This window comes from Arachis hypogaea, chromosome 15, assembly GCF_003086295.3.
Source record: "Arachis hypogaea cultivar Tifrunner chromosome 15, arahy.Tifrunner.gnm2.J5K5, whole genome shotgun sequence".
In the NCBI taxonomy this organism is placed as follows: Eukaryota; Viridiplantae; Streptophyta; class Magnoliopsida; order Fabales; family Fabaceae; genus Arachis; species Arachis hypogaea.
In genome coordinates, this window is record NC_092050.1 from 153,071,953 (window position 1) to 153,087,352 (window position 15,400).

At 34.1% G+C, this 15,400-nt stretch overlaps 2 protein-coding genes across 2 annotated transcripts; one reads left to right on the plus strand and one right to left on the minus strand.

Annotated features, from left to right (window-relative positions):
• Window positions 1-491: 491 nt before the first annotated feature.
• LOC112751437 (uncharacterized) lies at window positions 492-1,913 on the minus strand. The gene is made up of 2 exons (XM_025800584.3): window positions 1,536-1,913; window positions 492-978 (listed from the first exon to the last, which is right to left on the minus strand). The coding sequence occupies exons 1-2, from the start codon at window positions 1,911-1,913 to the stop codon at window positions 820-822; spliced, it is 537 nt and encodes a 178-aa protein (XP_025656369.1). The 3' UTR covers window positions 492-819.
• Window positions 1,914-2,062: 149 nt separating this feature from the next.
• LOC112751436 (uncharacterized) lies at window positions 2,063-6,920 on the plus strand. Its single transcript, XM_025800582.3, has 9 exons — window positions 2,063-3,629; window positions 4,357-4,412; window positions 4,534-4,616; window positions 4,738-4,816; window positions 5,147-5,257; window positions 5,623-5,732; window positions 6,099-6,182; window positions 6,383-6,420; window positions 6,514-6,920. Exons 1-9 carry the CDS (start codon window positions 2,594-2,596, stop codon window positions 6,582-6,584), a joined length of 1,668 nt encoding a protein of 555 aa, XP_025656367.1. The 5' UTR covers window positions 2,063-2,593; the 3' UTR covers window positions 6,585-6,920.
• Window positions 6,921-15,400: the final 8,480 nt, after the last annotated feature.

A 15,400-nucleotide genomic window follows, 5' to 3' on the forward strand; every position in this document is an offset into this window, starting at 1 on the left:
GTAACCTGCAGAACAAGAATGAGTCTTTCCATTCTCTTTTATCTTTGACATTTTGATGCATTTTTATTTGATACTTATTTAGCTAAAATAATCTAAAAATGCACCAAAAAATTACAATGAGTGAAATTTAAAACAGAATTTAGAAAGATAGTAAGGATTTCCTACACTTGAACAGGGGTCTCCTACGCTGAATTGATGACACCTTACAATACAAGACATCTTAAAGAAAAGAATTTAAATCTTCTGAAGTGAGGAAGTTGGTAAAATAATAAAGTGAGGAGTTAATCACCATTGAATTTGTAGCTGTCATGAACTATCATAATTTAAGAGTGATTAATCTCTCCCTTTACCACTTTACCAACTTCTTCACTTTAGAAAATCTTAAATTCATGATCCTATAGAAAAGTCATTCACTCCCTACTTCAATTTTCTTTTTATAAAAAATGTCACAATTTTCTAAACAAAACCAGTGAAAAATTCACAACAACTCATTAGATTCTAAAACTTAAATGAATATACTAATATACAGTAACTACAGAATTCAATCTTTGTGCTTCACTGAATACTTCAGAGAAGCTTGCCTTCCACAATTTCGAGGAAATCAGGGATTCTCTCTATCTTGGTCGTTCCAATTTCATAATTCCAGCCAAAACCTTGATTCCCTTAAATCTAACACGTCTAAAAAATATTTACCAATCTGCATAGTTGTACATGACATCAAGGGTTGTTCTCTGTAATATCTATCTTTTGTCACTTACGCAACCATCACCTTCACCCCAGAAAAGAATAACATTAATTCACAAAAAGAAAGAACCTAATTCATTCATCACACAATGCTTGCATGAGCTCAACTGGAGAAGCCCATATGGGAAGATCAAACAGAGATTTTTTAAACTGCCCTTCTCGCTTAAAGCACACTGATTCTGCTACGTTACATAAATTTGAAATGTCTTGGATTATAGCTTCCTGGGTTTCCACCTGCATGTTTAACCAGTTCTCCAAATTATTATATGAAGTAAAGCCTACAAATACCCATGATCTAAAACACTTGTTATTCTAAATATTAATTCTAATAATGTACTACTATTAATCTAATTTGTGCTGACGTTTGACCTACCACAGGATAAAAGCTCTTATAACATTAGTTTTGCAACTCGAAAAACCTGGAACAGATTCTTAACAATTGTCAGAACAACATTTAGCTCCTTGATGAATTCTCCACACACTTATGCTAAGAAGAACAAAGTTATTATTGCAACTAGCTTGATTAAAAGACTAAAGGCCCTCTTCCAGAAGCACCAAATTAGGGCAATTAGGTTTAGACCAAGCTTCCTGATAAAGAAGCTGATTCGCGAGCAAGAGCTACAAAATTGGGAGTACTATTCACTTTAATATCAGTTTAATTAATAGAATTTACAATCTTTCTGGTGAAAGAATAGTGGGCTTTTATTTTCCCCCATTAGAATTCGAAACCAAAACGAAGAAAACATTATAGCAATGCCGAAATTACAAGACCCAATGTTCAAATATGTTACCTGCAAGAGAAGCTCATCAAGCAAGGACCCACCAACGGAATCCGTCGAAGAAGTGGAAGGGAGCGAAGATGGGTCTCGCGTTTGCTCCTCCGAAGCGCGTTGTTCTTGTTGCCGTTGTTGCTGTTGCTGCAACGCTGCGTTTTGCATTGCACGCAAGGTGTTCGACAATGTGTCCCACTCGCGGATCTCATTCTCGTACTTCGATTTCAGCTTCAGCAGCGTTCGCTTCTTCCTCTCCCTTCGCCGGCTCTCATTCTCCGCCGCCGCCGCTGCCTCTGCATTCTCCACTGCCGTCGACGACGGATCTATACGGCGGCGTTTGCGCTTGTAGACGAATCCATCGTCGTTACAAAGCTCCCATTCGTCATCTTCTTCCATGGGAACGAAGAGAAAGTAGAAAAGAGGGGAAATTTGGGGGATTCAAAAATTGGAAGGAGTGAGTGGGATACTGTGAGAGCGCGGGATTTTGAGTTTTCACGCTCTTTCTCTCTCTTCGATTTCAAGTTCTTACTCTATTTTCTCTCTCTTTTGTTATTTATAAGCAAAGGTTTTATCCTTTTTCATTTGTGCATTATTTTTTATTTTTATCTTTAAAATGTTTCTATACTTTCAGTACAAAAATATTACATACGGAAACTTAACTTTTTAGCATTTAATGTTTTTTTTTTATATAAAATAATTAACAATATACCTTTTCTATTCTCCTTTTGTTAGTTACTGTTTCATCATCACTTCGTTATTACTCCAACTATTTCCTCTTGTAATTCAGGTAAATCAAATTGGGAGTTGTAACTGTCAAGTGTTAAGCAATCTAAGCAGAAGTTCTAAAATGTTAGATAGCTCTATATGTTTGATTTTCATATACCAAGAATTTCTCAACCTTAATAAACACGAACACTAGCATTTCACCAGTCCCCTCTGCTTTCACCTTCACGGCTTCACTTGTCACTCAGTGAGAGGAGGTAGCAATTAGCATCATCATCATCATCATCATCATCATCATCATCTTCTTCTTCTTCTTCTTCTTCTTCTTCACCACCTCGCTTCTTTCTACTTCAATGGCGAAATCATTCTCTCTAACCCACCACCTTTCCCTCCTACTCCTCCATTCCCGTTCTCACCGTCTCTTCATCCCCTCCACGACACTCCTCCCTCTCCCTCTTCATCACCATCACCCCTTCTCTCTCTCCCCATTCCACAAATCCCTCTCTACCAACCCCACCCCATACCCTCTTCAATACGAACTCATCATAAATCGCCCCGTTCAAAAACACCCACCACGTGTTCGACGAAATGCCCCACAAGCCCTCCCTGAACCCCACGAACCAGACGAACCTGAGGAACAAGAACCGACTTCGGAGCTTCGCCTTGACAGCTGGGTCGACCGGAAATTGAGCTTTGACTCCGATTCTGGTCAATCCAGTTCGTCAAATTTGGAACTTGACAAGGCCAAGAGGAAGTACTACAACAAGAGAAGGAAGAGGATGTACGGGTCGGATTCCGAGGAAGAAGAGGCACGGTTACGGAACGAGGAGAAGTTTGTGGAGCTGAAGCCTGAGGTGGTGGAGCTTCCAACTCTGCACCGTAGAGAAGAAGAGTTGTATTTTTATGATGCTTTTGCTTACCCTTGGGAGAAGGAGAAGCACTACAAGATGGTGTATCAGTTGGAGAAGAAGTACTTCCCTAATCAATGCCTTGACAAGGCATTTCTCAAACCGGGAGAGTCGAATTTGAATGCGAATGCAAATGCAAATTTAAATGAAAATGAAAATGTAGATAGTGGTGTGAGGAGCAAGGGGAAGGGTAGGAAGACTGCTGGTGTTAGGGAGGAGAAGAAGGATGATAAGGGTGATAACAAGTTGGTCTTTTTTGATGAGAAGACGGAAGAGGAAAAGAAGGGTGATGGGGGTTTGGTGAAGGATCTTAGGGAGAAGAAGGTCGAGGAATTCTTTAAGGGCTTGAAGAGAGTTGACAAAAAGGATGGTGAAGTTAGTAGTGTCAATGCAGAGCCTTTTCTTTCGTCGAGGAGGACTGGACTCCCCCCGGTATGGGACAGTCCACATGGCACTGTGGTTTTGATTAACAAACCAAAGGGTGAGTTAGCGTGACATATTCTCACAACAAGAAAAATAGACTGTGCAATGAACTGCATTCGTAACTGAACTTATTAGCTTTTTTGTGAATGTCCTTTTTATATTTTTAACACAATAGTTGATGTGTTGAAGATTTTGAGAACTTAAGCGGAAGGGAATGGAATGGAAGAATTTGGAAAGAATGATCTGAATTCTGAATTGATTTCATTCATTTAAGCCAGCAGACTTCATATATATGAGTTAAATCGTCTAACTAGATACCAGAAAGAGTAACTAACGATTTGTATATTATAATTATGTGTATATTTTAGCTTAGTAAGAATTTTGCTTGCATGGCATCAGTTTGATTCCCCTTTTGAATTCAAAAGGATAGTTTCTTCCCTGTTGAAAACCTGAGAATCAAAATTGCTTTTTCATGTGGTTGTTACATTCAATGCAAGTCTAGAAAACTATTCATTGCATGACTCGATGAAAAGGTTGCCTTATGTACATACTGCATGACTAGTGTTGCATCAGTCACGACTTGGTGTTGTCATGACTTGGTAGACACTTCTGCTACTCTTAAGTTGTCAGTGTGCAATTCTTTGATTCTTTATGAAACGGGGCCAAAGGCCAGAGTGCACAATGTTTTGTTGAATACAGTAAATTTGGAATGATTTGAAAGTTTAAGTGTCAAGGTTTATATTTTATCTTTGATGAAAATAAATTGCCGTGTAAATTTATGGTAGGCTGGACCTCATTCACAGTTTGTGGTAAGCTGCGCCGTGTTGTTAAAGTAAAAAAGGTTAGTTTTTAGTTACTTCACATTTAAATTTATATTAAGATTAACTTTATCATGCAGACTTTTGTGTTCTTTCTCTTATTTATTTATTTATTCTTTTGGGTTTGGGCCTTCTAATTTACAGGTAGGCCATGCTGGAACACTTGATCCCATGGCTACTGGTTTATTGATTGTTTGTGTTGGAAAAGCAACAAAACTGGTAGACAGGTAATAAAATAATAAAAATCAAGTAGAAATTTTTTTCAATCTGAGTACCAGTCGATGTTGATTGTTTCACAATACTACAACTTTCCTTTTTGGTTGTAAATCTTGAACTTTTCTGTTTCAGATATCAAGGGATGATCAAGGGTTATAGTGGGGTCTTCCGTCTAGGGGAGGCTACTTCAACATGGGATGCTGATTCACCAGTGAGTTTGTCAATTTGTTATTGTTATTTTGAAGTTTAAGAAACCAAAAATAGATAAACTATAGGTCATCAATATCAGAAGTTAATTAAGTAATTCTTAATGAAGTTTTCCTCTAAAATGACAACTTTGAATGGGGAATACAGCTGGATATTGTAATCATATTTAGGGTCTGATTAATTTTTAAGTCCCAGAAGCAAATTATGTAACTCTTCTCCAATTAAAACACTAGAACCACAGCTTTGAACAGAGCATCCAGCTGCATATTGTAATATTTGGGGGTTTAAAAATGTTCAAGATAGTGAAAATGGTATAATCAGTGTGTTTATTTAGGTCATTCAGCGTGAGCCATGGGAACACATCAAAGATGAGGACATAAAGAGAAACGCTGCATCTTTTTGCGGGGAGATTTGGCAAGTTCCTCCTATGTTCTCTGCTATTAAAGTAAGAACTTTTTCATGCTTAAAAAAATTGATCCCCCCCCCCCCCCAAACACCACACACACATAACTTCTTTATGTTTTGAGATCAGATGGTTTGCTTAATGCGAAAGGTGTTAAAATATTCGAAGGTGGTAAACTTATTAACTTATGGGAAACATGATACAAATTGAGACTCTTTGTCGATTTAAATATTGGTATTAAATAGTAATTTGAATTATATTATCAGCAAGTATTATCCTTTGTTTCCGAAACAGTTCACGATATGCAATTTCATCCAACTTTTTCCCCTTCAAAATGCAGTACTTTATGTTACTTATTTTGAGGCAACTGGTCCATTTGCTTACACATTTTTTCTCATTCATGATAGGTTGGGGGTGAAAGGATGTACGACAAGGCGAGGAGAGGAGAAAACGTTGAACTTTCACCTAGACGAATCTCAATACTCCAGTTTGACATAGAGCGCAGCTTGGATGACAGGTAACGTGGGATGCGCCGATGCAGGAAGCCTCCCAGCCGTGTCTTAAACTTGGCTCTTTAGAATTGATAATTCTGTTGACCATTGACAGTTGTTCAAAACTTGAAATTGACCTCAGAATACCAAAATCAATCATTATTGCTAATATATTAGCTTCAAACATTAAACACAAAGTTCGGAGACATTGCACCTAACCAATTATTTGCTGAATTGTAATCATAATAGTAGCAAATAGTAATATCACTGTCCAAATGAAAGCTTTTATGGTTTTTACTATTATAGGGCCTTCTACAATGGTAATCATTTAGAGTTTTTGATTTGTTCTTCTCTTTATCATCATTTGATACACTCGTGTTATATTTTTCCAGACAAAATTTGATTTTTAGGGTGACGTGTTCTAAAGGGACATACATTCGGTCATTGTGCGCGGATTTTGGGAAGGCTGTTGGCAGGTAGTTATTCTTTATTTAAAAAATTGTGTTCCTTATATCTTCAGCGATGTAATATGTAGAAAATTTGTCAACGCTACGTTATAATTTTGTTGTTTATCGGTTTATGTAACTCGGCATGTTACCTGTATGAGAAGTTTATGATTTGATATTTGTCTAGTTACCAATACTAAGAAGAATCATTATTTGCTGCAATTTTGCAGTTGCGCCCATTTAACTGCTCTGCGAAGAGATTCAATTGGTGAGTGTCTTTGATCTTCCAAAGCTCTGAATGTGTTGTTATTTGTGTAAAGCTGTTGCTGAATTCAGCGTGGTTCTCCTCACTTTTCTTCAGGGCAATATTCAGCAGATGATGCTTGGGACTTCCAAGAACTTGAAGAGGCTATTACCAAAACTTACCTCTAACTGTTGTTGATTGGAGCCATGATCTGCAAATTGCTGCGTCTTTCCCTTATTTTGGTAAATAGATACGCAGTGGTTTATAAACCGATTTTATGTTTATTCTTTATAGTTTCATTTTTTACCTTCAATGTTCTATTCTTATATGTTTTCTTTTAAGTTATATAGTCATGATATACTAGGCTCAAAGTCTTCTTCCTTTTTTACCTTTTTAAGTAGATGTAGTAATTGAGCAAGGAAACATTTGACCATTCATTTATACCAACCGTATGTAAAGGAAAAAAGTAAAAATTCTTGCACAAATTTCACATGTTGTGCCAAAAATGAGTTTCTCATTTTTCATATCAGTTTCTACAATATTGGCTATACTTATTTTGTTGAAGTTCAATGTTGGTATAAGTGGTTTAGGAGATTTCCCTCCTCACACCATTTGTATCACCATTAACAATAAACTAGAGATTAAGACTGATGTGCAGAGAGCTAAATTAATTATATTATATAGTATAAATTTAAAATGCTAATATTGCTTAGGGACATATTAAATAATATGTAAATTAATATTAAACTTAGAAATTAATTTGTAAAAAATATTCTACAATATATTCATTTAATTTGACAATTTATATATAATAATATTATTATTCAACAAAAAAGATATACAAAGAAAAAATATACTGTTTTAATATAGAGAATAATTGTGCTTAACCGTTATTTTATAATTTAATTGAATAATAATATGAATTAAGTTTAATTAATTAAGAAATTTAAAATTTTGTCTAGTAGCATATAATTATCAATTTAAATTTTATAATGATTGATGATAAATGACAATTTAAAATAAAATAAATTCAAAATTTAATAATTATAAAAAATTATACATAAATTAGATTATAAATAATAAAAACATTCAATTAAAGTTTATTCACTTGATTTTATATTATTATTTTTTATTTTTATTTTTAAATAGTTACTTTTGCTTTTTTTTTTAGGTTATATTTAAATACTATGGTACTGTGATGAAACTATTAGATAAAATACAACTATGAATATTATTAAAGTTTTGATAATAAAAAAATGAAATTTAATTTTTTAATTTAATTTTTTATGAATTATGATAATATGTATTTTTAACAATATTATTACAATTAAATGATATTAAAAAAAATGTAAATTATTGAAAGAAAAAAGAAGTGATATATAGATGACAGACACTATATAACTTATGAATACAATTACACAAAGAAATAGAAAAATTAATGAATACAAGCATACAATCACCTGATACATACGTTTAGTAAATTTATATATATATATATAAAAAAACTATAGTTATCAACTAAATTTTAGTTGTGCAAAAAATTAGCAAGAATGGAGAAAGAGAAAGAGAGAGAGAGAAGTATGAAAGTATGTGAGAGAAGATAAAAAAATGTGTGAAGTGGATGTTGATTTATATAGTAAATATAAAAATGAGCGATGAGTATAAAAGGAGAAGGGAAGGAATTAGATTTTAATTAAATTTATACCTATAAAAAAGAATTAACATTAACATTAAAAGTAATAGTGTAACCTACATAAAAATAAAGGGTAAGAAAATATGAAAAGTTAAGATTAAGAATAAATCCATCCTATAATATTATAGAAAGATAGGTTAATATGATGAGATAAAAATACCATGAGAATCCTATGACATAATGCAAGATAGAAGATTATGTCATCTAGCGAAAAAAAAAAAAAAAACTTATGTGGTAACGTAGAGTGAATCAAATGTTTAAGAATGATTATGAAACTACGTTGTGCTCTCTTTTAATATATTATAATAAGTAATAACAAAATTTAATTGAAGTTTATTCACCTGATTTCATATAATTATTTTTTTATTTTTATTCTTTAAATAGTTAATTTTGTTTTTTTTTTTTATGTTTTTAGTTTATATTTAATATTATAGTACAATGATAAAACTATTAGATAAAATACAAGTATGGATATTATTAATGTTTTGATAATCAAAAATGATATTTAATTTTTTAATTTTATTTTTCATGAATTATGACAACATGTATTTTCATCGATATTATTACAACTAAATGATATTAAAAAAATGTAAATTGTTAAAAGGAAAAAGAAGTTATATATAGGCGACAAAGACAATACATAACTCATGAATACAATTACACAAAGAAATAGAAAAACTAATGAATACAATCACACAATCACCTAATACATACGTTTGACAAATTAAAAAAAAATAAAAATAAAAAAACTATGGTTATGAACTAGATTCTAGTTATGCAAAAAATTAGCAAGAATTGAGAGGGAGAAGGAGAAAGAAAAAGAGGTATGAGATAATGTGAGAAGAGATAAAAAAAGAAATGTGTGAAGTGAATGTTGATTTATATAGTAAATATAAGAATGAGTAATAAGTATGAAAGAAGAAGAGAAGAAATAAGTTTTTAATTAAATTCATACATATTAAAAAAAATTAATATTAGCATTGAAAACAATAATGTAACCTACATAAAAATAAAGGGTAAGAGAATATAAAAAGTTAAAGTAAAAAAAGAATCCTATAATATTATATAAAGATAGGTTATTATGAAGAGATAAAAATACAATGAGAATTCTATGGTATAATGCAAAGATAGAAGTTGTTATTTGTAACCGTTATAGTTTCCATTGTAATATCTGATTACATAAAAAAAAATGAAAAAGTATGAGGAGCCAATGTATATTTTATACAATATATACAATTGGGTTAAATTGAAATTAGAATTAAATTAGAGGCAATTAATCAATTTTGAGTAGTTTCCAATTTAAAGTTTGAATTAAATCATGATTCCCGTTAGTTATGGTAATTAATTAATTTTGAGTAGTTATGGTAATTAATTAATTTTGAGTAGTTTTCCATTTAAAATTTGAATCAAATCATGATTTCCGTCAGAATCAAATTAGGATTATCTCCCTCTCTCAATACGGTGTAAACTCTTCTCTCACTCTCTCCTCGAAGCAAAAACTAGTACAGTGCCACCACGGCTACCATTCGCTGTCGGACATCGCGCCGACACTCTTCCGACTGGCGCCGTCGTCTGCACAGGCCACCGTACGTAGAGAGGACGCGCATATTGTGTGAGTCGAGCTCGCAGCAACGCAGCAACCCGGACGTCCAGCGCCTCCATCACAGCCGGTTTGTGCCTTCTTCCTGTCGCCGGATGTTCACTTTCTCTGTGAACGTGGATGGTTATTCTTGGGTGCTTAGTTGTAGACGATGATTGCTGGTTATGATTTATACACGTTCACATTGGATGTTCGTTTTTGTATGATTTTGGATGTTCACTTTCTCAGTTTTCGTGGATGTTTATTCTTCGAGTAATTCAACAAGACCCTGGCAGCAGCGCTGGATGATGCGAGCGCTGGATTCGGGGCTGCAACTCACGTCGATGACGCTGACAGTTGCAGGTCACGGATGTTCGGCCGCGTGAGGAGTGACGGAGGTTCTTCCGGCGAGGGCGTTGGCGCAAGGAGGCGGAGCGCAACAGTTCCGGTCGGCAGGAACGGAAGCTACACGTCACGCAGAAACAGAGCGGTAGAATGCAGGTTGCTGCGCACATGGCGGAGTGGCGAAGAAAGGGGGTTTTTCTACGGAACAAACAATGGGTTTTTTGGAGGGTAGGTAATGGTGGGTGATGAAGGGTTAATGTGAAAAAATTTGGAGTAAATTGGGGGTAGAAATCACAAAAAGCAACTAGAAATTAGGGATAATAATGTTTAATTTACATTATTAATATATATTAGGCCAAATAAACAGCCAATTGTACATATTGTATAGATACCTTATTGTCTCTCTAGTAGGACTAAAAAAAAATTATGTATTTAAATGTACATATATTTATATTGTTCTTTGTTATTTATGACCGTTAAAGTTATTGTTGTAATATCTAATTATATAAAATATAATTATGTTATATTTAATTATATTTAAAAATTCGTTTAGTTACATTTTAAAACTATTGTTACAATTGATTATATGTAAAATAGATTGGTTATCCTAACTTTAGTAGAAGCTTAACAAAATTTATACGTTTATTTTTTATTTCTTGTAACATTTGATTATTTTAGTGGGATCTTAAGAATAAATTAATTTTTTCTTGTACATTGAATTTTATTAAGTGTAACGTTTTATAATTTTAATGGAAACTTAAGATGAAATTTACATTGATTTTAGTGAGACCTTTATTAGGCGTAACGTTTCATAATTTTAATGGGACCTTAAGGTAGAATTGACATTGATGTATTCCTAGTAACGTTTGATAAATTTAATGGGACGTTAAGGTGTAAAAAATAAATAATGAGATATATGAAGAGAGGAGTAAAAAGTTACCAATGAATCTAAAGCCACTTAAGTTGACGGGCATCATGTTAAAAATCTAGGAGACTAAGAATAAATTTAGAAGTTATCTTTAGCTCGCTTTTAATATATTACTAATAAATAGTTATACATAGCTCTTAATTTAATGCTGTCCAAGTTGGTAGTATTAAACTTATTTGTTAAGAATTAATTTGTTATGATTCTGTTAAGAGTAGTCAGCATCAGTTATAGTAAGTTAGTGACTACTATAGTTAGTCCGAGTTCCCGTAGATAATCAATTAGAAGTGGAGTTAACTAGTTGAAAAATAGGTCCGTTTTAAGAAAAAAAAAAAACGAAAACAATCTCTTACTACTCTAATTTTTTTAATTTCAAAATTAGAAATAAAAAAGAATTGATTGAGTTAGCTTATATTATAGTTGGTCCTTAGATTTTTTTTTTATTATCGCACCGCTATAAGATCGGCTATGCGGTATGGTACGGAGTGTTGGGCGGCTAAAGGGGAGCACGAACATAAGCTGAGTGTGGCAGAGATGAAGATGTTGAGATGGATGAGTGATCATACGCGATTGGATAAAATAAGGAATGAAGATATAAGGGAGAGAGTTGGAGTAGCACCCATTGTGAAAAAGATGGTTGAATTGCGTCTCAGGTGGTTTGGACATGTGAGAAGAAGACCGATAGAACATCCAGTCAGGAGGGTGGATGAGATGGAAGATGGACAAAGGGCGAAAGGCAGAGGAAGACCTAAGAAGACCATCCATGAGGTAGTCAAACGAGATTTACATGTAAACGGTCTCTTTGTAGACATGATACATGACAGAGCACAATGGCGTCGTTTGATTCATGTAGCTGACCCCACTTAGTGGGACAAGGCTTTATTGTTGTTGTTGTATTTCGTAATTCTCTTGCCTTTCATTCAATTTTTTCACTCGTTATGAGAGCACACACAAATTCATCGCTCCAAACTCACTTTCATCATTGTGCTACATGAATAAGAACAAACCTATACATAGTTACTATAAGAATCGGCTTAACCGTTTTAATAAAATAATAATTTTTAACTGTCCAAACTAGATTTGAAAATATTGAAATGATATTTTAAAAATATAATGGTGAAATTTGAATTCAATAAATTTTTTTGAGTGGAAAAATGTATCTTTTATGAAAAATTTTTGTAAAAATTGGCAGTACCGGCTCTAGTCTATCCAGTACCGCGTATTTTGAAAAATAAGATTTTGAAAATTGAATATTTTGTTTTGAAAGGACAAAAATATTTTAGAATTGAAAACCGGGTGCTAATCTTAAAGGTTTTGGCCCAAAGTGGGTCAAACGGGCTAAAAATGTTAACGGGTTAGATCGGGTCCAAACCGGATCCAAAGTCCAATATATATAAGGCCATTTAATGAGCATTCAGCTCATTTCTCCCCCAAGAAAGAGTGAGGGTTCGAGCATGAGAGAAGATGAGAGGGTACTATTCACCTGCCATATCTTGAGCTACGGAACTCCGATTGACGAGCTGTTTGCTGCCATGCGAAACTCTTGTCGAGCCCGTCATTTCTAACTAAGCTTTTCTGGTAAGAAACTCTTTCTCTAGCTTCAGTTTTCTGCTCTATCCCAAAACTCGAAAATGGCTTTGGATTTTTGAGTTTCTGTGTGTTTTGTTTGTTTAGGGGTGATCTAGCATTGGAATATTGTTGGGTTTTGCCCATAATCTCGTTGGATAAGGTAATGTTTCACTAAACTCTTGTGTTTAGTTATTTTTGTGAACCCTATGTTTGATGTGATGTGTTGTATGATGTTGGATTGAGTTTTGGAGTTTGTTGGAGTGATGCTTGGTGGTTTTGAGCTTGGTGGCTTTGCTTGGTGTTTTGAGTTGCGTGAGAATCGGCCAAGGTATGGTTTCGGTTTTTTTTTTTATGTAATATGTAATGTTTTTGGACACTTAGGCTAGTGGATCTTAGGATAGGATTAAATTGGTTGTTGAAATTTATTTGGATTGATGATGTATGATGATTTTGATGAATTATGATGGAAATTATTGATGTTGGGTAATGAATGTAGATGATGAATTAAGTATTGATTGTGTGGATGATACTTGTGATATAATGATTGTGATGTGATGATGTTGTAAATTGATGAAGGGTGTATATGAGGAATTAGATTGTGTGAATTATTGGTATGGAAGTATTGAATTGGAATTATGGATTTTGTGTTGATTTATGGTGGAAAGGTTGAGTGAAATAGGTATTGAAATTGATGGAAATGATATGAAAGGGTAAATTGTTGTGTGTGGTGGTGTTTTATGATGATTGAGTAGGCTTTGATTTGGTTTGGTTATGAATTTTGGAAGTTTGAGAACCTAGTTAATTTTTGGTGAACTTTGACGGATCATAACTTGAGCCTCAGTTTTTGAAATTGGTTGAAATTTGTCTTAAATTAAAGTTCATTCAAAGATCTTTAAATTGATATAAAGTTTGATGAAAATAGATTTTTGTAGAGAAAGTTATGAACATTTAAAGTTTTGGGTTTAAAACTGATTTCTGCAACTTTGCAAAATTTTCTAAGTCGGGGAGTGCATGCGTACGCAAACCACCCATACGCATACAAGCTATTCTGTTTGGTACCTATGCATACGCGTACATGTGTATGCGTACGCAAGAGGGTTAAATATGGGGGAGTATGCGTACCCGAACACCCCATACGCGAGCGTGCCATTCTATTTGCCACCAATGGGTACGCGAAATCGGAAAAGTTGTATGCATGTGTACGCATACAATGTGCATGCGTGCGCATAGGCCTGTTTTGCAGAAAAATGTTTTTTCTTCGTTTTTAAGGGTATTCTAACTTTTCAAACTTCTTCCACATGCTGTTTAAGAGTACTATCTAGTAATTAGGTTCTAATATTATTAAAGATGAGTTAGATACTTAAATAGATGAAATTTTATATGAGTTTAGAAGACGGGGACTTAGGTTTATAAAGTTGTGGTTGAGCGGGCGGAGTATTATATTGGTGATGATTCAAAGAAATTAAGAGGTGTTGATAATAATTTGAGAAATTGGAAACCGATGATGGTTATGATGAGTTGAGAACTTGGAAAGGAATGATGAAATTATTGGATTATATGGGAATGTGCGGAGCCTATATCTCCGGCGTGGCAGTTTTTCTGCTACATGAGTGTGCGGAGCCTATATCTCCGGCGTGGCAATTTTTCTGCTGTAAGAGTGTGCCCAACACTATATCTTTGGAATGATTTATGATGAGACAGTTGTGATTTTCCTTCCTTGTCGCATGAGTGTGCAGAGCCTATATCTTTGGCGTAGCAGACTCCCTGCTGCATGGGTGTGCGGAGCCTATATTCCCGGCGTGGTAGATTTCTCTGCTGCATGAGTGTGCAGAGTCTATATCTCTGGGCGTGGAAGGAAGGCTACATCCAAAAGAATGTGTCAGGTTGGCATTCATAGACCAACAAGTGATATCACGAGCCAATAGGACAAGCATTCATCATATGTATTTTCTATGTGTTTGTTTGCTTTGCTTATCTTCAGTATGCCTACATGAATCACATGTCTACTTGCTATTTGATTACTTGCTGTATATGTATATTACTTGTGCTTTACTTGTATGCATTATCTGTGTCTTCTGCTGTGATTGAGGAGGCTCGATAAGCGGTGGTGATAGGATCGCACGGAGGGTAGGTTGGTGAAGGTTGTGGGACAATGGTGACTAGTATTAGTTAGAAATCCCTTAAGTAGATTCCCCTATTTATAGTTTAAGTTATTTATTTATTTTTTTTTGTTAAGCTTGAATATCTATTTGGTGTGAAGTTCTAGGATTGCCTTTGGCATCCCGGAACCTTACATCTTACATATTGGGCACTGTTACCATACTAAGAACATCCGGTTCTCATACCATATGTTGTTGTTTTTCAGATGCAGGTCGTAACCCACCTTAGTGAGTTGTGAGATGGTGACAGAGCGGAGTATGGTTTCATCTTTATTTTATTCTGCTTTATTTTGATATAGTCACTCTCTCATCCTTTGTATTTATATAACCTTGTTGCCTTAGAGGCTTTATTTCTAAAAACTTTGAGAGATAGGTTGTTGCTGTTTTAAAACTTCAAAACTCTTTTGTATTTCAGTTTGACTAGCCGGCCTAAACTCCGCACGCTGTGACTAGTTCTCTTTTTGGTATTTTATGCTTATATATATATGTCTTGTTTAATTTAAGTATTACCTTGTGTATCCTGGAGCTATCGACAAAGTTTTATATTCATTATGTCTTGTTCCGTCCATGCCTACGCGTTTAGTATCGTGCGAACGTTTCGCATATTGTAATTCCGCTTTATACGACTTTGAGCTTTATTCCTTCATCGGGCTTTTAGTTCTATAAATTCTTGGATATATATTATATATTATAAGCATTAGAACTGTTGTGGCACTTTGTTATCCTTTACTTTA

Bases quoted from the DNA above. Each gene is read 5' to 3' on its own strand.
- LOC112751437 (XM_025800584.3), bottom strand. From the start codon at position 1,913: ATGGAAGAAGATGACGAATGGGAGCTTTGTAACGACGATGGATTCGTC. The intron at 979-1,535 runs GTAACATATTTG...TTAAACATGCAG, and splicing joins TTGATGAGCTTCTCTTGCAG to GTGGAAACCCAGGAAGCTAT.
- LOC112751436 (XM_025800582.3), top strand. From the start codon at position 2,594: ATGGCGAAATCATTCTCTCTAACCCACCACCTTTCCCTCCTACTCCTC. The intron at 4,617-4,737 runs GTAATAAAATAA...TTTCTGTTTCAG, and splicing joins GCAACAAAACTGGTAGACAG to ATATCAAGGGATGATCAAGG. The intron at 5,258-5,622 runs GTAAGAACTTTT...CATTCATGATAG, and splicing joins CTATGTTCTCTGCTATTAAA to GTTGGGGGTGAAAGGATGTA.